We start from the raw sequence: 21344 nt of genomic DNA, 5'->3' as shown, positions 1-21344 counted from the left end.
TTTCCAGACGTCACCAGAAGTAGAAGAGAGCTGAGAAGGATCTTCCCAGTGTCCATAAAGAACTACCCACCCAGACTTCGGCCCCTGAAAGTGTGAAGAATAAATGTTTGGAGTTTAGCCCCCACTCCATTCAGTTTATTATTTTTCCAGGTAACTAATATACGACCCTCCATAGTAGCGGACCTCTGAGGCTCTGCACATCCTGTGAGCACATCAAGTGCCTTCCTGCCACAGGGCCTTTGCCTGTGCTGTCGATGCTCTCGGATCACCGACGTTCATATATTCGCATGTGAGTGTAGGGTCACATAGGCTATCTCTTCCTGACTATAGGTTTGTCCTAGGCATTTCCCACCATAGAAAATGTGTGGCTGCTCGTCTCACTGAGCACGAGGCTCACTCACCTGTCAGTGTGGCCGTAACTCCCATCCACTTTCAGAACCTTCCACCTTCCCACACTACAGCGGAGTTCCATCCCACACTTTGTCCATCACCTCGATACTTCCTATATCACACTTCCCGTGTCTGTCAGTCCGAGGACTCCAGGAACCTCCTGGGAGTGAGATCCTGGCCTGAGTGTCCTTTTGTGTCTGACTCATATTGGTGACATACTACCGTCAAGGGCCATCCATCCATGTTGGAGTAGGTGTCTGGGTTTCCTTCCATTTTCTGGGCTGATTAGTACTTCATTTTGTGTGTTTCCTTTAGTACTGACAAATCAGTAAGCACCCTTCTAGAACACGTCGGAAGCTGTTGGATTCCCGGGGGCAAAAGTCAAGGGCAATAAATTATAGATGGGAGATCATTTGTAACTCAGAGAAACTGCCACAGTCCCCCTGCTTTCTAGAAATGACATGGGCTACATGCCTAGAGCCCTAAGCTTTGGAGGCTACTCATGCTCAGGACAAGGATGGTCACCTGCCACACACCCACCCTTTCAGCCTTGGAATTCCCAAGCTGTCTGTCCAAGAATCAGCCAGCTCTCTAGCTTGCTTCACAGAAAAGATGAGGAGGGTGGAGGTTACATCAGCAGGTGATGGGGCTTGCCGCCAAGCCCAACAACGAGAGTTCGATCCTTGATCCCTGGTACTCCCCGTGGCGGATGGCAGGCCGAGGGTAGAACCGACTTCCCCAAGATGTCCTCTCATCATCAGAGAGGCACCTGAGTTAGGGGGTCCTTAACAGGGGGCGGGGCTTGGCCACTGGGCGGAGTCAGGCTGAGGCTCTCTGGGACTAGGGATGGCAGGTTCGAGCAGGGGCGGGGCTTGAACGAGCACCGGGCGGTGCGTCGGGGGCAGGGCCCTGACGTCACTCCCGTGGGCTCCGGGAGGACGCGGACATGGCGGCTAGCAGCTCTTCTGGCCTCGCGCAGGGCACCAGCCGGTCGTCCAGGTAACGAGCCCCGTGGGCTGCGAGGCGCCTCAACCCCGCGGGACTCGGTCGTGAGTCACAGGGAGCGGGGCGGGCCCGAGGCGGGGCGACGGTCCCTGGGGTCCGCGGGAGGGCGGGGCGGGGAGTCCGGGGAGTGACAGTCTGGGTGGGGGCGGGGACCCCGTGGGGATAGGGCCAGCCTAGGAGGGACCGACCTGGCTGGGGAGGGTGGGGACGGAGGATGGAGGACAGAGTTGGGGGAGGGGACTGACCTCAGAGAGGACCTGAGACCTTGGGGAACCTTCCAAGCGGGAATAGGGTGGGGTGTTCTGGCCCCTGATGGATAGAATTGGAGTTTTTGGTGTCTGATGTATGAGGGGTCCTCCAGGCAGGTATGGAGTCAGAGTTCTGGTCCCTGATGGATGGGGTACCCTCGAGACGGGGATGGAGTCTGGGGTTCTGGTTTCTAGTGAATGGGGGACCCTCCAGATGGGTCTGAATTGGGGGTTCTAGTCCTTGATGAATGGGGGACCCTCCAGGTGAGTATAGATTGGGGATTCTGGCCTCTGACAGATGGGTTACCCTTCAGACAGGGATGAATTTGGGTTCTTGTCCCTGATGGATGGGGCCTAGGGTTCTGTGTCAAATGAATGGGAGGCTTAGCCAGGCAGGGTGAAGTGGGGCTCTGGTCTTTGGAAGTCAGTAAAGCACAGGCAGGTGGCACAGGCTTCCAATCCAGTCTTTGGGGAGAGAAGCTGAGGCAGTGTGTGTTTGTGTGTGTGCCTGTGTGTCTGAGTTCAAGGCTAGCCTGAGCTACAGTAGTATGAGGCCAGGCTGAGGGGCTTAAGGAGACCTTGTCTCTAAATAAATGGACAAATGAATGTCAGTACCAACTTGGGAGGAAAAGGATCTTGGAAGCGTGTGGGGAGTTGGGGGCTGACGGCTAGAGGTGAGTTCTCTTCACTAGGTGTCTTGGTTAGGGTTACTGTTGCAGGGTTAACACACCAAGGCTAAGAGCTGATGAGAGGGTCACTATGGGGTCCAGGGTTCCAGGCCTGTGAGGAGGCAAGTCCACTGCTACAGCACAACACACACGAACATACATATGTTAAAAAGAAAGAAAGAAAGAAAAGAAAACACTCGATCAACAGCAAGCTGGGGAGGAAAGGGTCGTTGGCTTGCACTTTCAGGTCACCATGACAGGAACTCACACAGGGCAGGAACCTGGAGGCAGGAGCTGATGAGGAGGCCATGGAGGGATGCTGCTTACTGGCTTGCCTCCCATGGCTTGCTCAGCCTGTTTTCCTATAGAACCCAGGACCACCTGCCTAGGGATAGGACCAACCACAGTGGGCTGGGCCCTCCCCCATTGATCTCTAATTAAGAAAACACCCTACAAGTTTGCCTCCAGACCTTATGGAGGCATTTTCTCAATTGGGTTCCCTCCTCTCAGATGACTTTAGCTGTGTCAAGTTGATAAAACTGTTCAGCACAATTGACCTTTGTCAAATTGATGCACCAATACGACGCTATTTCACAGTAACTTCAGTCCTCAAGATCTCTTGTCAATAGATATCACAATACAAAACATACTACAAACTTCTCTACAAATCAAACAATTTAAAATTCTGTCTCTTCGGAGCTGGAGAATGACCAGTGGTTAGAGCACTGGCTGTCATCTCAGAGGACCTGGGCTCAGTACCTAGCATTCTCACATGGCAGCTTGGAACCACCTGTGACTCCAGGGGACCTGACCCCCCTTCTGGCCTCTGCAGGCACCAGGTACACATGTGGTGCTCAGACAGACATGCAGGCAAAGAAACTCCACACAAAAAGTAAAAATAATAAATCTTCTTAAATGTATAAAAACTCAGTTTCTTTTTTAAAAAGTCTGTTCTGTAAAACTCCATGATCTCTTAAAACTTCAAAGTCTCTCAACTGTGGACTCCCAAGAGGAATGAACCAAGACGAGGTCAGAAGTGGAGCAAGGCAAAAGCAATTTCACCCATGTAGATAACTCAGGATCCAGTTATCTGTGCTCCTCTGGGGCTCCGCCCCTGTAGCACACGCAGCTTGTCTTCTAAGCTCTGGCTGGCTCTACCACGGCTGCTGCTGGTCTTGGTGGTCATCCCATGGTACTGGCATCTCCAAAACACTGTGGTCTCTGTGTGCAACTGGGCTGCGTTTTCGCCAATAGCCTCTCATAGGATCCCTTCATGGTGCCAGGCCTTAACTTCTTTGCATGATCCCTTCATTCCGGGGTCATCAACTGCCACTGTGGCTGCACCTTCTGGCCTCTCACAGTGTCAGGCCTTCACTGCTCTCCATGACCCATCCGTGCGTTCAAAGCCAGTACCACCTGGATGACTCTTACTAAAGTCTGGCTGCCTGCCTGAGGTACAGCCTTGGCTGCCTCTGGAACATCTGTGCGCTGACCCTCAGGAAGCACTTCCTGGAGACTTCACCTCCCTGATGCCGGTCTCTTCTGTCTTTCTTTTTTTTCACTCGGGCCAACCAGAACCACAGACCCTTAGTTCAGAATTGCAAATGGCCCTCACCCATGTGCTCTTCACTCCCTGTGAACCTCACAGGCCTGGCTCCCACACCATCTAGGAAAGCATCTCACTGATTCTCTCGACAGTTTCTCAGTCCTCCGTAGAACACGCTCAGGGCTGTCTCAGCAACTCCTCATGAGCCTGCCACCAATCTGTCTTAGTCGGGGCTACTGTTGCCATGGTGAAACCCCATAGAAGTTGGGGCACAAAGTATTTAACATAGCTTATGGTTTCACACCACTGTCCCTTATTGAAAACAGGCTGATGCAGAGGCCATGGAGGGCACCGTTTACTGGCTGGCTCCCCATGGCTTGCTCAGTCTACTTATAGAACTCAAGACCACCAGCCCAGGGATGGCGCCACACACTGTGGGTTGAGCCCTCCCCTACCAATCACTAGTTAAGAAAATGCCTCAGACTTGCCTGCAGCCTGATTTTATGGAGACTCCCTCTGTGATGACTTCAGCCTGTATTGACTTGACATGACGCTTCTCAGGAAAACGTGTGTCTACTCCCTGTCCCTTGGAGATACTCCAAAGGCCTCTGCCTGTCACCAAGACCACAATTCCATCAGCCAGCAGCAGCTGGGCCTTCTAGTGTCACTGGGCCCCCCTCTGGCAGCTTCTGATCTAGGCCCAGTTTTTGAGCACTGCATGTACTCACTATGGTTTTGACCTCTGATCTCTCGAGACCCCCATGGACAAATGCCTGGGAACCCTCAGCTATGAGGAGGGAACTCACAGTGACACTGTAGAATGTCAGGGTCACACACCTTTGGTGTCTCCTGCTCCGACCTGGATTCTCTGATGTGTCTCAGGTAGCCAGGGATTTTCTAAGCTGCCCCTGGGACCACTCCCAGTGGATAGAGTATGTGGCATTGGGTTGGGTTCTTAGAGCTATGAGACCCGCTCAAACAGAATCATCTCCCCAGCCTCCCCAGAGGGCTTCCATGGTACAGCCATAACTGGTGCCATCTACCCAGTAAGGCAGTAAGGCAGTAGGGAGCCCTACCTAAAATAAGGGGCTGGAGAGATGGCTGGGTTCAGAGCAGCCCTGCCCTTGCAGAGGGTGCAGGGTGATTCACGATCTCTGTCTTCAGTTACGGAGCCTGGAGCTCACTGCTGGTCTCTGGGCACCAGCCACACAAGCAATGCAAGCAAAACATCCATACGCACAAAATAAAAACATCCCGGAACAGCTGGGATAACAGGCCCGCAGCATTACACCTGATTGCAAAGTGCCTTCAACTACCTGGGTCTCTTGAGCTGTGACTGGATATCAAGCCATATGGGAGAGACAATATTGCACTTGGTGTAAGTTCGTGGTGCATTCATGTGAAGACCCACGTTCGAATCCCCAGAGTCCATGTAAAATATCGGCTATGGTGATATATACCTATGCTCCTGACGCTGGAGAGATCGACACAAAAGGATCCCCTGGCTTGCTGACCAGATCTAGTTAGTGCAAGCTCTGGGGACAGTGATTTTGGTCTGGCCCCATAGCAGAGAGGGCCTGGCCTGGCCCAGTACCTGCTCTGGGGGTCACGTACTGTGTGGGGACTCAACTAACCCACCCTCTCTTTTGTGTTCTGGTGGTTCTAGCACCCAGCCGGCCTCCACTTTCCCCCCCCCAGCTACTGGGGCCAGCTACACTGCACAGCCTACCCCCAAAATGGAGAGTCCCGCCAGCCTGGCCCTGGCCCCTGCCAGCCAGCCGCCTGCGCCTGGAGGAGGAGTCGCAGTGGGGTATAGCTGCTCCCAGCCCCACGCCAGCCAGGGCCCCACATCCAGCAGCCGGCCCCGGGGTCTTGTGCCTGCCTCTGCATCCGTCTACCAGGTACCACACAGCACCATCCCATGCAACAAGATTGTATTCCGTTTTTTACATGTATGAGTGTGTTGCCTGCTTGTGTGTCTGTGCACCACATGTATACAGTGCCTGCGGAGGCCTGGAGCTGGAGTTGAGACAGTTGTGAGCCGCTGGGTGGGTGCTGGGAATTGAACTTAGATCCTCTGTGAGAGCAGCTGATGCTGTAACCACTGACCACCTCCAAGTCCCTCACACAACCAGGGACTGCATTAGTGTTGCATGGGGACATGCATGATGTCCCTGACAGCTATGTCATAGTTGTATTTCTAGGTATGGCTCTGGAATGACAGGAGCCACCATATTGATACCTCTCAAGGAGCCCAGAGCGATCTGGGGGCGTTGAGGTGTACAGAGCTGTGGCCCAGCCTGGTGGTGGCTGCTGGGAGGAGCCTACAATGGCTGTGGCGAGGGGGAGGGAAACCTCCTCCACCAGGCAGCTCTCCTCCCACAACTGCACCTCCTGACACCTACCTCTCATCCCTGACTCTTATTGCCAATACTCGAGGTACCTAGACTCAGGCCAGACCAGCACTGTGGCTTCCACATGAGAAGAATTTAGGAGCTTGGTGGTTGTGAAGCAGAGCTGGGATTTTATTTGAGTAAGGGTGTAGTATGCAGGAGGGTTGCGATGGGCCCCAGGAGGAGGTCAGACACGCCCCCCTCCTGCAGCTCTGGCATTCTCTGCCATCCTGGGGGATTTGTGGCTGTGAGGACCTGACATAGCTCTGGGTAGCTCTGAAGGGTAGTAGAGTGACTAGGTCCCAGGGACAGGGAGGTGCTCACCCTCATGAATAGGCGGCTGGGGTACATCGGTGGGCCATCTGCACCACACCTGTCGAGGCGGATCTGCTGCTCTGTGGCAGAGGGCACCAGGGGCACCTTTTTCCTTCTCTCCTGCTACTGGTTTCTCTGTCTTCCATTCCTGTGTCACTGTCACTAAGTGTCAGAACCACTGCATGGCACAAGACCACCGTCTGTGCAGGGGGTGCAGGGGCGATATTGCCTCAAAGAAGCAAAGTTACAAGCAAGCATCGAACACACTTTTAATCCCAGCCCCCGGGAGGCAGAGACAGGCAGATCTCTGTGAGTTCCAAGGCAGCCTGGTCTACACAGAGAGACCCTGACTGGAAAAAAACAAAAGGAAGGGAGGGAGGGAGGGAGAGAAGAAGGGAGGGAGGGAGGAAGAGAGGGGGCTGGCAGTGGATAAAGGCACTCGCTGCCTGCTAAATTTGATGGCCTGCTTTTGATCCCTGGGACCCCCATGATGGAAAGAGAGAACTGATTCCCACAAATTGTCCTCTGATTTCCACATTCGTGCTGTGGCACATGCCCCCATCCCCATGCTTACACCTGCACATGTGTACACACAATAAATTAATAAAGTGATTTTTTTCCCGATGGCTGGGCATGCAGCTCAGTGGGTGGCACACTCATCCAGCACACACAAAACTATTGGTTCTGTCCCCAGCACTAAGTACATAAGCTGGGCCTAGGGGCAGCTCCTGTCTTCCTAGCATCCCAGAGGTAAAGACAGGGGAATCACATCATCCTTGGCTAAGTAGAGAGTTCGAGGTCAGCCTGGCCTATGACAGCCTGTCTCATCAGACATGGCATTGGATGAGCAGGGTCCAACCCTGGGGGAGGCTGGCTGTGCACCTGCTTCCAGCGGTTCCCACCACACTGCCCCCCACCCAGTGTCCCACCCTATCACCCCTCCCCCGCCACGTCCCGGCCACCTCCCTAAGCTGCTTTTCTCTCTGTGTCCCTGTCCCACGGAACCCTCCAGGAGGATGGTCACAGCTACCGAGAGAAGGCGACCAAGAGCCGCACAGACTCACGGGAGCGGCCAGCCAGGTCGCTCTGCAGGCCAGGTGGGCTGTGGGGATTCTCTGAGGGGCTGGGAAGCACGGTCCGGTCGGAGGGTTGCTTAGACAGCACTAGGGGCCACATGTGAGTCAGCACGGGGCACACAGGCCAGGCCTGTGCCCGGGAGGAGGAGGCGGCTTGGCATGTGAGTCCCAAAGATGGAGCTCAGGCCCCCAGGCTTGGCCACAAGCGCTTTTATCTGCGGAGCTATATTGCCACCTCTAGTCCCAGATTTAAAATTTCCTTGAGATCCAGCCAGCTGAGCTGCAGCCATTGCAGGCAAGCTGGACTTGCACAGGGAAAGGTGATCCACTAGCCTGAGATTTGCCCTGGCGCTACAGCCACCCAGATCACCGGGGCCCAGCCTGGGCTGCAGTACGGTTAAACGCTGTAGGCCTGCTGTACCATCCGTCCCCCCCCTCCCCCCTACCCCCTGCCCCTCCCCCACCCCCTGCCCCTGTCTCTCCCTCCTAGGACCAAGCTCCCGAAGCCCTGACTCGGACTTGTCGCCCGGAGGGCAGCGTTCTCCGGCCTCCTCCCAGCGGGGTCCGCAGAAGCAGCAGGCGCCATCCCCGCCGCCTGCTCCCGTGGACTCGGACCCATGGGGTGGCCCTGTCCTCGGGCCCTGGGATCCCACCTTTACCAGCGACGCGCTACCGTTCCTGGACAGGCTGCCGAAGCCCAAGGCGGGCCCCAGGCCACCCTCCATCCACTACTGCGAGGTCTGCAGGGTCAGCTGCGCAGGGCCGCAGGTCAGAACTAGTGGCTGGATGGTTCAGTGTCACCCTCCATCAAAAACTATATTGGCAGGTGTGGCAGGCGCCGGTGCGGCAGGCGCCGGTGCTGGCCTGTCACAGTGGAGTGGAGGCAGGGGAGTGGGGAACTGAGCCCATCCTCAGCTATGTGGTGAGTGTGAGGCTAGTCTGGGCTCCCTCCGCCTCTGTCACATTCCTCTGCAGGACCCTGGTTTGGTTCCCAGTTCCACGTGGCGGATCCTGTAGCCTGTGACCACAGCGCCCTCTGCTGGCCACCTCAGGCATGCAGCGCACAGACACACACAGGCAACACACCCCACACAGAAAATTAAATTTAAATGTATTAAGAATGGGGTGAGCCGGGTGGTGGTGGCGCACACCTTTAATCCCAGCACTTGGGAGGCGGGGGCAAGTGGATTTCTGAGTTCGAGGCCAGCCTGGTCTACAGAGTGAGTTCCAGGACAACCAGGGCTACACAGAGAAATCCTGTCTTTAAAAAAAAAAAAAAAAAGAATGGGGTGGAAAAGAAAGCACTGAGAGATAACTTGTCAGAATCATAGGGTGGTTTCTAGAGATCCTCGAGGTCAGAGTCTGCCTTGGCAACACACACTCATCCACATGCACACACATACATACATCACACTACACACAGAGACAAACACACACAGAGGGAGGGAGGGAGACAGAGACAGAGACAGCGTGTGCACACACTGGTTTGATATCAAGAGTATTGCGCTCTCATTCTGTAGCTGACCTTGAGCATGCAATCCTCCTAACTCGACGCCCTTGGAATCAGCCCCCTGGAACAAGTCTGTTTCTGGACCGTCTTCAGTGCTCTCCCTGCGACTAGGTGTTTGTCCATGGCTGGCCTAGCTTTCATAATTCTAAGAACGGAGCCTTTTCTCGCAGGTGGTCTGGCTCTCTAAGCCCCAAAGCCCACATGTGGCACTGACTTGTGGATTTCTCTTCTGCATAGCGCCCCCGTGTGGAAGAGCTCTGTGAAATCAAGTGCCTGTGGCTGTGTGCAAGCATGTCACATTCTCTAGGCAGCTCCGGAAGGGGGTTTTCTTTCATTACTCATCTCCTCTCTCTCTCTCTCTCTCTCTCTCTCTCTCTCTCTCTCTCTCTCTCTCTTTCCTTCCCTCTCCCCCTCTTTTTGAGACAGGGTTTCTCTGTATAGCCCTGGCTGTCCTGGAACTCACTCTGTAGACCAGGCTGGCCTAGAACTCAGAAATCTGCCTGCCTCTGCCTCCCAAGTGCTGGGATTAAAAGCGTGCACCACCACCGCCCGGCCATTACTCTCTCTCTCTCTCTTTGTTTTTAAGTTATGTTTATTTTATTTTCTGTGTATGAGTATTTTGTCTACATCTAAGTTGGTGCACCATATGCATGCCTTGTTCATAGAGCCCACGAGAGGGTGTCGGAGCCCCTTGAACTTTGCTTTTAACCATGGAGCCAATTTTCCAGCCGTGTTTTGTTGTTAGTTTAGAGTGTTTCTTTGGTTGGTTGGTTGGTTGGCTTTTTGTGAGTTTTTTTCCGTGTAGCCCTGGTTGTCCTGGAACTCATTCTATAGACCAGAGCTAGCTTCCAACTCAGAGATCTGAGTGCCTCTGCCTCCGAAGTGCTGGGATTAAAGGTGTGTACCACCATGCTGAGCTGGTTTTATGCTTTTTTAAAGGTTTATTTATTATTATAAATGAGTACAAAGAAGAGGGTATCAGATTTCATTACGGGTGGTTGTGAGCCACCATGTGGTTGCTGGGATTTGAACTCACAACCTTCGGAAGAGCAGTCAGTGCTCTTACCCGCTGAGCCATCTCACCAGCCCCTGGTTTTATGTTTTAAGGATGGTCTCCTGTAGTCAAGGCTGGTCTTTAGCTCGCTGTGTAGCTGAGGATGACCTTACATTCCTAATGCTCCTGCCTCTACTCCCCAAGTCCTCAGAGAACAGCTCCTAAGGTCCTGGGGTCAGAACTCATGCCTTTGTCCCTGAACTTCAGCCGTAGCCTGGAAAGGCCAGGTTTTGTTTGGGGGCAGCCCCCCTGCTCCCATAAAAAAACAGGACCGTTGGTGAATGTTTCCTTGAAAATCATGGCTGGAGTTTATTTAGGTCGGGAGGAGACATTGTTGTCTCCTTCTAACTTAGGGCACAAGTGGCAGAGGAAGCCAGGGACCCTGTGTCCCTCTGAGGTCCTACTAGCCAACTGTGCAGCCTGCAGAGTGTGGGTTCTGGTAAGGGTCCCCCATCAGGCCTCCCCACTCTTTGTTCCAGACCTATCGGGACCACCTGGAAGGACAGAAGCACCGGAAGAAGCAGGCGGCTCAGAGGACTGGCACACAGCCCAGCGGAGGTCCTAGAGGGTCCCAGAGCCTCCACTGTGGCCTGTGTGCTGTGTCCTGCACAGGGGCTGATGCTTATGCTGCCCACATGAGGGGAGCCAGGCACCAGAAGGTACAAGTGTCCCAGGCCAGCAGTCAGCTCCAGCAGCCAGTTTCCTATCAGCTCTGAGCAGGTGCAAGGTGGGGGTGGGGGTGGGAGAGGACACCACAATAGGGGCCATGTGGACTGTGACTGAACATGCTCTGATGTGGCTGGAGATGGAGGAGACCTCAGGTGGTGGCCAGGTGGTGGAGATGGCTGAAGCCAGGAGCGTGCGTGTGTGCGTGTGTGTATGCATGTCTGTGTGAGAGAGTGTGTGAGAGAGAGTGTGTCTGTGTGTCTCTGTGTGTGTCTGTGTGTGTGTGAGAGAGAGATAGATAGAGGGAGGGAGGGAGGAGTGAGCAGGGGTCCCCCAAACCACACATCTATGCTCACCTGCTCATAGGTGTGGGAGTCAGAGAGACACTGCCACACAGGTTGAGGACGTTGGTGTGAGTGTTGGGGGGGTGTTGCCAAATCTGAGAAATGGGGCCACAGGCAGGAGGTGGCTCCAGGACAGTTTTTTTGAGGGGGAGGTTTCCACAGAGTAGAGAAACCAGGGCGCACTGGCACATTCTCTCCAGCAGCCTGTCCAGTGTGAAGTGCACTGTTTGTTTCCCAAACACGCTGTGGGGTCCGTTGCAGGTCTTCAAGTTGTACACCAGGCTAGGGAAGCCCATTCCCTCCGAGCCCACACCACGGAGTGTCACCTACACCCGAGGTTCGGACAGCACCCCCGAGACCTCAGTCAAGCATGAAGCTCATGCCCGTCACAGCTCACACACCCAAGGCCGGCCAGCACCAGCCAAGGGATCAACAGCCTCACGCAAGGGTACAGGTCTCTCCAGTTCTGTACATGTGAACAGATGGCTGTATCCAGCGCCCCTCACTGGGGGGCTCTAGGCAGGAGTTCCACCCTGAACCCGCCTCCAGCTTTTGGATTTTTAGGTGCAGGGGTTTCTTGGGGTTTTGTTTGTTTGTTTGTTTTGTTTTGTTTTGCAAGACAGGGTTTCTCTGTGTAGCCCTGGTTGTCTTGGAACTCACTCTGTAGACCAGGCTGGCCTCAGACTCACAGAGATCCTCCTGCCTCAGCCTCCTGAGTTCTGGGATTGGAGGCGTGCCCTACCACACCCTGCCAGCTCTTGGTTTTTGAGACAGGGTCTCACTATGTAACCCATGGTGACCTGGAACTGGTTGATGATCCTCCTGCCTCATCCTTCTGAGCGCAGGATTACAGGTGTGTGCCACCAGTTTTGTGAAAACTTAGCTTGGATGGAAGGTCACTGTCCTTGGGAGTTCTCTCGAGGTGACCCACCCTCATCAGGCAGGCAGTGGCCATTTGCTGAGCTGCTCGAGGCGACCCACCCTCATCAGGCAGGCAGTGGCCATTTGCTGAGCTGCTCGAGGTGACCCACCCTCATCAGGCAGGCAGTGGCCATTTGCTGAGCTGCTCGAGGTGACCCACCCTCATCAGGCAGGCAGTGGCCATTTGCTGAGCTGCTGTCTGTCTTTGCTCTTAGCTCGTGTGGTATCACGGCCTGCCCTTCTGTGGCTGCAGGATTCCCTGTGGCCCGTGGTAGTTTCCACGAGAGGGAGTGGCCAGCTCCCCCTCTGGTTTAGAGTCCCGTGGCATGTGGGGTAGGGATGGGTCAGGCCTGAGGCTGCAGCAGACCATGGTTTCTGGCAGGGCCACCTGAGCTGCACAGCCAACCTGGAGACAGGCGGCTGTCACACTTCAAGGCTGAGGCCACCAGGGGAGGCTTTGGGGACGCTGCGGGGAGCTCTGGAGACATGGCACCAGTGGGCACAGAGTACGTTGAGGAGGTGAGAAGCTGCTGGGACACTGAGTCTTGGTGGCAGAGCTCCAAGGGTCTGCTCAGCTTTGGCCCACTGTGGTTCTGAGGATGGCGCTGCCATGCCAGCTTGTCCACATGTCCACCTTCCACGCAAGGAGTGGGAAAGCTCACCCAGGGCACCAAGACCCTCCTGTCCAGCCCTACTTGGCCTGAGGGCCCACTGTTCCATCCCGGGCACCAGAGAGCCAAGCTCTGTTCGCCTCAGATGGCTTCCCACCTTGGCCAGCTTTACCTGAGAGAATCAAACTGGTCCCCTCTACCTAAAGTCCTGGTTTATGAATACCAGCCAGCCCCAGGGGCCTTCGGCTGGACTGCGCCTGCACCCGTGTGGCTGGCTATCGCACAAGCACCCAGGGTAGGAAGTTGCCACTCACAAGCTCTCCATTCATGGCTGGCTCCATGGCCACTGCCTCAACAACATCAGGGTGTAACTTCCGTCGGTGTGTGCGGGTGACCCCTGTGTGGGCCTGTGGAGGGGACGGGTGGCAGTCCCTTGGCCATGCCTTTCTGTACGTCGCACTTTGTCCAGGTGTCCCCTGTGTGGGTGTGTGCAGTGGACAGGTGGCAGTCCCCTAGCTATACCTTTCTGTACCTTGTACTTTGTCCAATGCAGCTAGAGCCAACTGCCACAACCTGCTACTTAGTCATGGGGACAAAGATGGTGCCTGGTAGCCCACAAGGCATTGGGTGGCTCTTTCACCCTGGGGTGGGGTTGAGAGGATGAAGGGACAGGTCAGGGGTATGCCCTGTGCTCTCAAAGCCACTTCTCTGGGATGACACACCCCTGCTACCCCCACGGGGAGGCTCAATGTCCTGGGTGTCTTGCTATCCAGCATCTTCTAGGGCATCAAGGCTGGACGGCAGGAAGCTGAGCTGTGTTCTGTCCTAGGTGTGCAGTGACGAGGGGAAGGTGATCCGCTTCCGATGCAAGCTCTGCGAATGCAGCTTCAACGACAGAAACGCAAGAGACATGCACCTGACTGGTCGCCGGCACCGGCTGCAGTACAGAGTGTGTCCAGCAGGGGCGCCAGAGGCTGGCCAGGGCTACGGGGTGGGGGAGGTGGCTGGTGAGGAGAGGAACAGGAAGAAAGGCATGAGAGGGGGTGCATGGATAGGTGGGGTTGTGGGGAGTGAGGAGTGTGTATGGATATGGGTGGGTGGGCGGGCAGACACATTTGTAGCTTTGCTACTCACTGGAGGGAGTTTCCCCCTCTGGTCCTGCCGGAAACCCCGCAGATGCACAAAGCCACGGACACCCAGGAGCCCCACCCTGCTTTGTGCTTGGTTGCTGCCCTTCCTTATTGGCCGAGTGCTCTTAGTTCCCAGATGGGAGCTGAACAGAGCATGCCCATTGGTGGCTGTCTCCGTAGAGCAGCACTCATGACCCTACCTGGTTCTTGGGCCAGCCTCAACCGAGTGAACATGCGTGGCCCACCAGTAACCTAAGTAGTCTTAGTCATGTAGAGCCACCTCCAGAGCCTGGGCCGGACATTTTCCCACAGTGGCCCGTTTGGCTGCTGTGTTGTGTGCAGCTGCTGTCCCCTCAACCCACTTCCCCCTGCTGCCGCTGTGGGAGTTGCCGGTTGGGGCTTCTCTGTGCCCATGAGGTAGCCACTCACCTGCCCTCTCCAGCAGCACCATCTGTCTGGCTTTACGTTTGCAGAAGAAAGTGGACCCTACACTTCCAGTAGCCGCTCGGCCCAGCGGCCCCATGCAGAGGGTGCTGGCCAAGCGACTGCAGAGGCAGCGGCAGCAGGCACAGGCACGACTGGAGGATGCCCGGCACTGGAACTCCGAGCTGAGGTGACTGTGGTGTCCCCTCCTGACCTCCTCATGGTCCTTCAACATCTGACATTCCCTACCCTCTCTGTATCCCGTGACCTCTAGTGCCCCCATGACTCCTGACCTCTGATGTTGCCCCATGACCCCTGACCTCTGGTGTTGCCCCATGACCCCTGACCTCTGATGTTCCCCCGTGACCCCTGACCTCTGATGTTGCCCCATGACCGCTGACCTCTGATGACCTCTGGTGACCTCAGCCCTGTGTCCCTATCTGGTCCCCACAGGCAGCAAGAAGAACACAGCAGGCAGCCTGAGGAGCCTCCACAGCCCCAGATTGAGGAGCAGCTGCCCGGGTTACCTGCTTGGGCATTGCCAGCCCCCACTCCTAGACCAGGGACGGCCACTGCTCGGCGCCAGGTGGGTGCCGGTGTAACACGTAGGACACTTAGTCCCCGCCAGGCCTCAGGAGCCCCTCCGAGGGCACAGGACTCCGAAGACTACCCAGTGCTGTGGGTCCAGCATGGCATGTCAGACCTTCAGAGCCTCGGGCCACATGTCTGTCCCACACTGTGGCTCTCCCTCCGGCCTCCCAGAAATGTCTGTCCTCACAGGCTGAGCAGGGACCTAAGGCTGGCCTCTTGCTCGAGGAGGACACACGCTGTGTGGCTCTTAGCCTCTGGCTTGGACATGGAAGAATGTTGCCAGAGGAGAGCCACCCCACCCAGACCCCTGCATGTGTTCCCCTGTGGGGGCTGCTCAGCCAATGGCCACACACCTTGGCTCCCTGCAGCCTACCTGGCCCTTCAACACTCTCTGGAGTCCTGCCAGGGCTGGATGTCTTGTCCCAGCCCACCCTTGATGAGGGTAGCTCTCCCCACAGTCAGGGCGTCGGCCGGAGAGCAGCGATGACCGCCATGTCATGAGTAAGCACGCCTCCATCTACCCCACGGAGGAAGAGCTCCAGGCAATCCAGACAGCCGTTTCGCACACGGAGCGAGCCCTCAGACTGGTGTCAGACACGCTGGCCGAGGAGAGCAGCCAGCATGGGTTAGTGCCACAGGGTTCTGTCCCATTGGTTTGTCTCAGATCCTTCTGCCAGGCTTCTGACAGAGAAAGTCCCTCTTACCCTGCTTTCCCGTGTGTAGGACTTGGCAGTTCCAGAACTCAGGAAGCTGAAACAGGAGGGGCGCTGTGAGTGAGGCTAGCCTGGGCTAGTCAGTAAGCCCTTATTTCAGATATAGAGATGATACTTAGGTAAACAGATAGATCCATAGGTAGATAGGTCAATCATACACAGATTGCTGAATAGATGGATAGACTGTAGGTAGGTGTCTGGCCTCTCTGGGGATTGGATTGCTTGTGCGGACTGCAGGATGGAGGTGGGAGGGCAGCAGCATGTTTCATTTCCCATCTGTGTCCCCTGTAGAGAGGTCAGGTCCCTGGAACTCAGGAGTGCAGCACCTTTGGGGCCCTTGCAGTTGCTCCCTCCTGACATGTTCTGCCTCTTTGTCTCCATAGCACCCTGGAGTCCCCACCACCGAGGATGCTCAAGGGTGTGGTGCGGGTTGGCATTCTGGCCAAGGGCCTGGTCCTTCGTGGGGACCACAGCGTGCAGCTGACCCTGCTCTGCTCCAAGAAGCCCACGCACTCCCTGCTGCAGAGGATCAAGCAGGAGCTGCCCCGAGAGCTGTCTGTAAGAGCAAGGCCAGGACAGGGTCTGCAGTTAGAGGATAGAGAGGCCTAAGGGGCTGCAAGCTGGCTCCATCACCTCCCACATAAGCACTGGGATCTGAGTTTGAATCTCAAGAAACTGTGTAAAAGCCAGTCATAGGCCAGGTGTGGAGGTGCGCACCTGCAATCCAGCACTTGGGAGACAGGATTCCTGGGGCAGCCCCACCAACCAGGGAGCTGGGGTGCCTGTGGGAGACCTGCTTTAAAAAAATGAAGTGGGAGCCGGGTGGTGGTAGTGCACGCCTTTAATCCCAGCACTTGGGAGGCAGAGGCAGGCGGATTTCTGAGTTCGAGGCTAGCCTGGTCTACAGAGTGAATTCTAGGACAGCCAGGGCTACACAGAGAAACCCTGTCTCGAAAAACAAACAAAAACAAAAACAAAAACAAACAAAAAAAAAAAGAGGTGAGAAGCAATTAAGAAACAGTCTGACTTCCTCTCTGGCCCTTACACATACCAAAGAAAGGGATCAGGTGTGCACCTGTCCTTCTGGAACTGAGACAGGAGGATGGCAAGTTCTGGCCAGGGCTGGTGCTGTATCTTAGTGGTGAGCACTCTCATGTGTGGGGGCCTCTAGGGTCTGTTCCCAGTACAGGTGCATGGCAGCAGTGTGTTTCATTTCCCATCTGTGTCCCCTGTAGAGAGGCCAGGTTCCTGGAACTAAGGAGTGCAGCCCCGGGGGGCCCTTGCTGTCCTGCCTTCCTGACACCTTCTGTGTGCTCATGCTCATGTACACACACACACTTCCTAGACTTCGTACTCACAGGTGTCAGTGGCAGCTTGACAGTTTTAATTTCCTCTGTCTGACACAGAGGCTACTGATTTGTGCAAGGGGCCATTTGGTTTTCCTTTTCGGTTTGATAGTTTTGTTCATGACCAGTTGTTTTTCGGTTAAGTCACATCTTAGTGAACAACAAGTGCTCTTTACATACAGAGGCTCCTCAGCATTGCCATACGTATGCTCCTCTGGTGGGTCTTAAGTCACACAGAGGTCCCTGATGCAGGGTCTGGAACCCTGGCAGCAGGCACATGAGGGTGGAGAGATGGGAACACGAGCCAGCGGCGCCCCCTGCTCATGTGCACTGGGCACTCCGCTGGAGTCACGTGGCTTCTTTTCATGTTTATACCCAGATAGTGGCCGAAGACAAGTATGAGGTCTCATCTGACCATGATGCCAACATTGTTATCTCAGCGTGTGTGGAGCCCGGGGTGAAGGTCACCGTATCCGCCACCTCACCTCTGATGCGGGAAGACCCCTCTGTCACACAAGGTACATCCCCAGCTCGCCCTGCTCTGGGCAGAAAGGTCCTGGTGGTCATGGTATCTATAGGTCATACAGTCTGGGGCAGTGGAGCTAAGGGCTGCTGTTTCAGGGCCTTTGCACATGCCACTGAGCCATACCCCAGCTTGTGGAGTTTAGGGACAGAGTCTCTCAATGTGACCAGGCCTCAAACCTGAAATCCACAGGGCCATCGCTCACTTAGAAATGCTGTAGGTGCCTGGCAGTGGTGGCGCATGCCTTTAATCCCAGCACTTGGGAGGCAGAGGCAGGTGGATTTCTGAGTTCGAGGCCAGCCTGGTCTACAGAGTGAGTTCCAGGACAGCCAGGGCTACACAGAGAAACCCTGTCTTGAAAAAACAAAAAAACAAAAAACAAAACAAAAAGAAATGCTGTCGGTGCTGGGTGTGGCATCAGTCTGTGATTCCAGCACTGGGGTGGGGGTGGGGGACTCTGAGTTAGAGGCCAGGGTGGAGTGCAGAGGGAGACCCTGTCTCAGTCAAGACAGCCACCCTGTGGGACTGGGGCTCAGCAGAAAGGAACGTGGGTTCTATCCCTTCTAGGACCGCAAGACCCTCTGTCTGACCCAGAGGACGTCCTGGACCGGGGAAGGTGCCTGGAGACCCTGGCAGCCCTCCGCCATGCTAAGTGGTTCCAGGTCAGGTCATAGGGTGGGCTGCAGTGGGGACAATCACCAACCACAGTCTGCCCCACAGTTCCCCAACCAACAGTGTCTCCTCCCCAAGGCTCGAGCCAGCGGCCTGCAGCCATGCGTGATCGTCATCAGGGTTCTGAGGGAGCTGTGCCGCTGCCTGCCCCCCTGGGGGGCCCTACCTGCCTGGGTAAGGACACAGGGGACAGTGGGGACGCACATGTGGGGGCCAGCCAGCCAGGTGTCTCCTCAGCACCCAGTCACCCCAGAGTGGGTGGGTGTTGGCAGGCCCCTCAATGTGAGAAAGTGCCTCGGGTCACTGTCATAGCTGCCTGCCACCTTAAACCCCAAGCTGGGAGGTGAAGTCCAGATGTCCCAAGGGGACAGGCTCTTATCACACAGACCTTCTGGCATCAGGATGAGGCCCCAGGGTGTCCCCTGTGCTGGCCACGCTGCAGAGGACATCCCTAGGACTTTAACGGCCTATGTCATAGGACCTGGGCTGGCCACAGACACCTATCCTAGCGTGGCCTTGTTTATCATCCAAGCCACAGCATGTTCCTCCATGTGGTTGCTGCCCCCCCCCCCCATGTCTCCTCCAGGCTATGGAGCTGCTGGTGGAGAAGGTTCTGAGCAGTGCGCCCCGGGCCCTGAGCCCAGGGGATGCCATGCGTCGGGTTCTGGAGTATGTGGCCACGGGTGCACTCCTGACAGGTCAGTGATGGGACAGGAGATGAGGGGCCAGGGCAGAGGCCATGGCCATCCACATGTATGCCCAAGAAGAAAGGGCCACCCCACACACTGGGAGCCTGTGCATAGCCTACAGCACAAAGGGCAGAGGCATTCTGCCGCCCTCTGGGGACACAGCAGGACAAGGGCAGGAGTTGGCTTCATCCCCAAACCAGGGCTGCCCCAGAAGTCCCCTGTGCCACCACCACAATCCACACTCCTGGCTTATCATGTGCTGCGGCCAGTGCAGCTGGTGCCTGCCTAGCCCAGGTACACTGGAACTATGACAGGTTCAAGAGAAGCCACAGGACTCTGCTGTGACTCCAGAGCCACAGTGTTAGGGCTAGGCTGTGGCCCAGCGGGCAGAGCACTCGCCTAGAGTGCCCGAAGCCCCTGGGTCACATCCCCAGCACTGCACAATCTGGCCCTAGCAGCACACACTTGCCACCCCAGCACTAGGGAGGCAAGGGTAGGAGGTTCAGGAGTTCAAGGTCAGCCTCTGCTACATAAGGAGTCTGAGGAACAGAAACAGACACAGTGCCCTCCCTTGAGGGGTCAGAAATGAGCCCTAGGAGGAAGTGTATCCTGGATTCTCAGTGGGAAAGGAGGGTCAAGGGTCAGGCCTGACGTGTGGGCCTTTTGTGTAATCACATAGGCTGGGGCACACCCATAGGCACAAATACAAAGGCACCCATGTCATGCCCCCTATGTTGCCAAGGGGTCAGCGTGCTACAGACACAGCCCAGACCACATGCACAGTGACCCACTGTGTCATGGTGGCCCATTGCGGCCCTCTAGTCCCTCATAAGGGTGTCCACCCTCTCCTGGCTCAGATGGCCCGGGGCTACAGGACCCTTGTGAGAAAGGTCCACAGGACGCCCTGGAGCCCATGACCCCACAGCAGCGAGAAGACCTGACGGCCAGTGCACAGGTACGTGGGTCCCCCTCCCACATTCTGGATGCAAGAGTGGGGCCGGGAGTAAGGAACTCCCACGGGCAACGCTGACTGGCCTGGGCCGCGTGAGGTCTCAGGGCTCTCGCCTGTCATGCACATCCCTGGGTTCCATCCAGCAGTACAGGTGGAGGCAGAAGGATCAGGACTTCAAGGCTATCTTTGACTATTGAGAGTGTTTGAGGCTAGCCTTGGCTACATGAGCTCCAGTCTCAAAAGAAGTACACAGCCACACAGACCCAAGTACCAACTCATGGGGGTTGAGTATCTTAAGGAATTTGGGGTCCCTCTACCCAGGAAGTAAAGGTGGGGTCCCAAGAGCTCCAGGCCAGCCTGTGCCACCAGCTGGTGTTGACATTCCCCAGGGCCACATGCCTGGCACCAAAAACTGTAACAAGCAACAGAACAAACAACCCAGGCCCCTGGTCCCTGGGGACCACAGGCCTGGTCCCCGAGGCCAGGCTAGGCTAGCACACTCTGACGGGACCCATTGTCTGCAGCGTGCCCTGCGTCTTGTGGCCTTCCGGCAGATACACAAGGTCCTACACATGGAACAGTTACCTCCACGGACCAGATTCGGGGCCGGGGCCCGGGCCCGGAAGAGGATGAGGGAGGCTAGTCAGGCCCAGGAGGGCACCAGGGAGAGGAAGCGGGGCCGGCAGGGCACAGCAGGGCTGCCTTGAGCCAGCTCTCGCCACCAACCTACACATCCCATACCTGAACAGGTGTGGCCCCTCCAGCTGCTGGCTCCTCCTGATGTGAGACGCCTTTGTCATTGTGTTTGTAGGTTTACTCACGATGCTGTGGGGGTCCCCCTGAGGTGCCCCCACGCCCATGGCTGTCACCCACCACCCCCAAGCCAGATAGCAGTGACCTCTTTGGTATCAATTGCTCTCTGAAACTCCCTTGGTGTCATAAGTGAATGGGATCTGAGTCGCTTCCTTGAGATGCAACTCACCTCAAGGGTGGCCTGGAAGATTCTGTGGGTCACAGAGTAGGGGTAGAGGAGCAGAGAGCACAGAATGAAATTCCCCAGGCCCCCAAACCCTTACTGCACACCAGCTGTGAGGACACTGTCACCCCACAGTGCACCCCTAGCCCCAGTCACTGAGTGCCTTCCGCAAATGGCCCACTCCACCCCACGTCACCCTGTGGACCACCGGGTGTGGACACAGCTCTATCCATTAGGCCTCCTTTGCCTCCTTTGGACCCCCTGGTGTGACCCCCTAGGCTTCAACCCTGTTTCGTTCAACCTGTGGCTTTTAAAGGTCAGCCCACACATGGCGCAATGCCTGGAGTCTGTAGAATCATCCAGAACTTGGCTGGGGTGGGGAATAAAGCATATCTGCCCATGCGCAGTGTGGCCTTCATGTCCTTCACTCGGAGGTCCGGGTGGCCGTGCCCACCAGCCCTTAGCCTCCCACACCACTCTGTGTTGTGAGTGTGAGAGGAGCTCCTGGGGCTGGAGCAGCCTTGTGACTACCACTGTGCCGACCCTCACTAGTGGAACCCAGACCCCCACCCCACCCACGGT

General features: G+C 56.1%; 1 protein-coding gene across 3 annotated transcripts; it reads left to right on the top strand.

Moving 5' to 3' along the window:
• The first annotated feature begins 1288 nt into the window (after positions 1 to 1288).
• Positions 1289 to 21164, top strand: Zfr2 (zinc finger RNA binding protein 2). 3 transcript variants are annotated; one of them, XM_031349823.1, is made up of 18 exons: positions 1289 to 1389; positions 5524 to 5758; positions 7578 to 7662; positions 8132 to 8409; positions 10685 to 10864; positions 11477 to 11552; positions 12519 to 12655; positions 13577 to 13696; positions 14351 to 14490; positions 14754 to 14886; positions 15350 to 15516; positions 15988 to 16162; positions 17330 to 17468; positions 18041 to 18135; positions 18224 to 18319; positions 18732 to 18843; positions 19692 to 19789; positions 20311 to 21164. In XM_031349823.1, the coding sequence occupies exons 1-18, from the start codon at positions 1337 to 1339 to the stop codon at positions 20491 to 20493; spliced, it is 2502 nt and encodes an 833-aa protein (XP_031205683.1). In that variant the 5' UTR covers positions 1289 to 1336; the 3' UTR covers positions 20494 to 21164. The 3 variants fall into 3 exon arrangements, with proteins under 3 accessions (XP_031205683.1, XP_031205682.1, XP_031205680.1); XM_031349822.1 differs by having other exon boundaries at positions 11477 to 11663; XM_031349820.1 differs by having other exon boundaries at positions 11477 to 11669.
• The last annotated feature ends 180 nt before the right edge of the window (positions 21165 to 21344 follow it).

The sequence above is a fragment of the Mastomys coucha genome, unplaced genomic scaffold (genome assembly GCF_008632895.1).
Source record: "Mastomys coucha isolate ucsf_1 unplaced genomic scaffold, UCSF_Mcou_1 pScaffold4, whole genome shotgun sequence".
In the NCBI taxonomy this organism is placed as follows: domain Eukaryota; kingdom Metazoa; phylum Chordata; class Mammalia; order Rodentia; family Muridae; genus Mastomys; species Mastomys coucha.
This window is presented reverse-complemented; position numbering and strand designations above follow the sequence as displayed.

Coding starts and splice junctions, on each gene's coding strand:
- Zfr2 (XM_031349820.1), top strand. CDS start 1,337: ATGGCGGCTAGCAGCTCTTCTGGCCTCGCGCAGGGCACCAGCCGGTCG. Junction 5,759..7,577: donor CCTCTGCATCCGTCTACCAG/GTACCACACAGC, acceptor GGAACCCTCCAG/GAGGATGGTCACAGCTACCG. Junction 16,163..17,329: donor AGCTGCCCCGAGAGCTGTCT/GTAAGAGCAAGG, acceptor GTTTATACCCAG/ATAGTGGCCGAAGACAAGTA.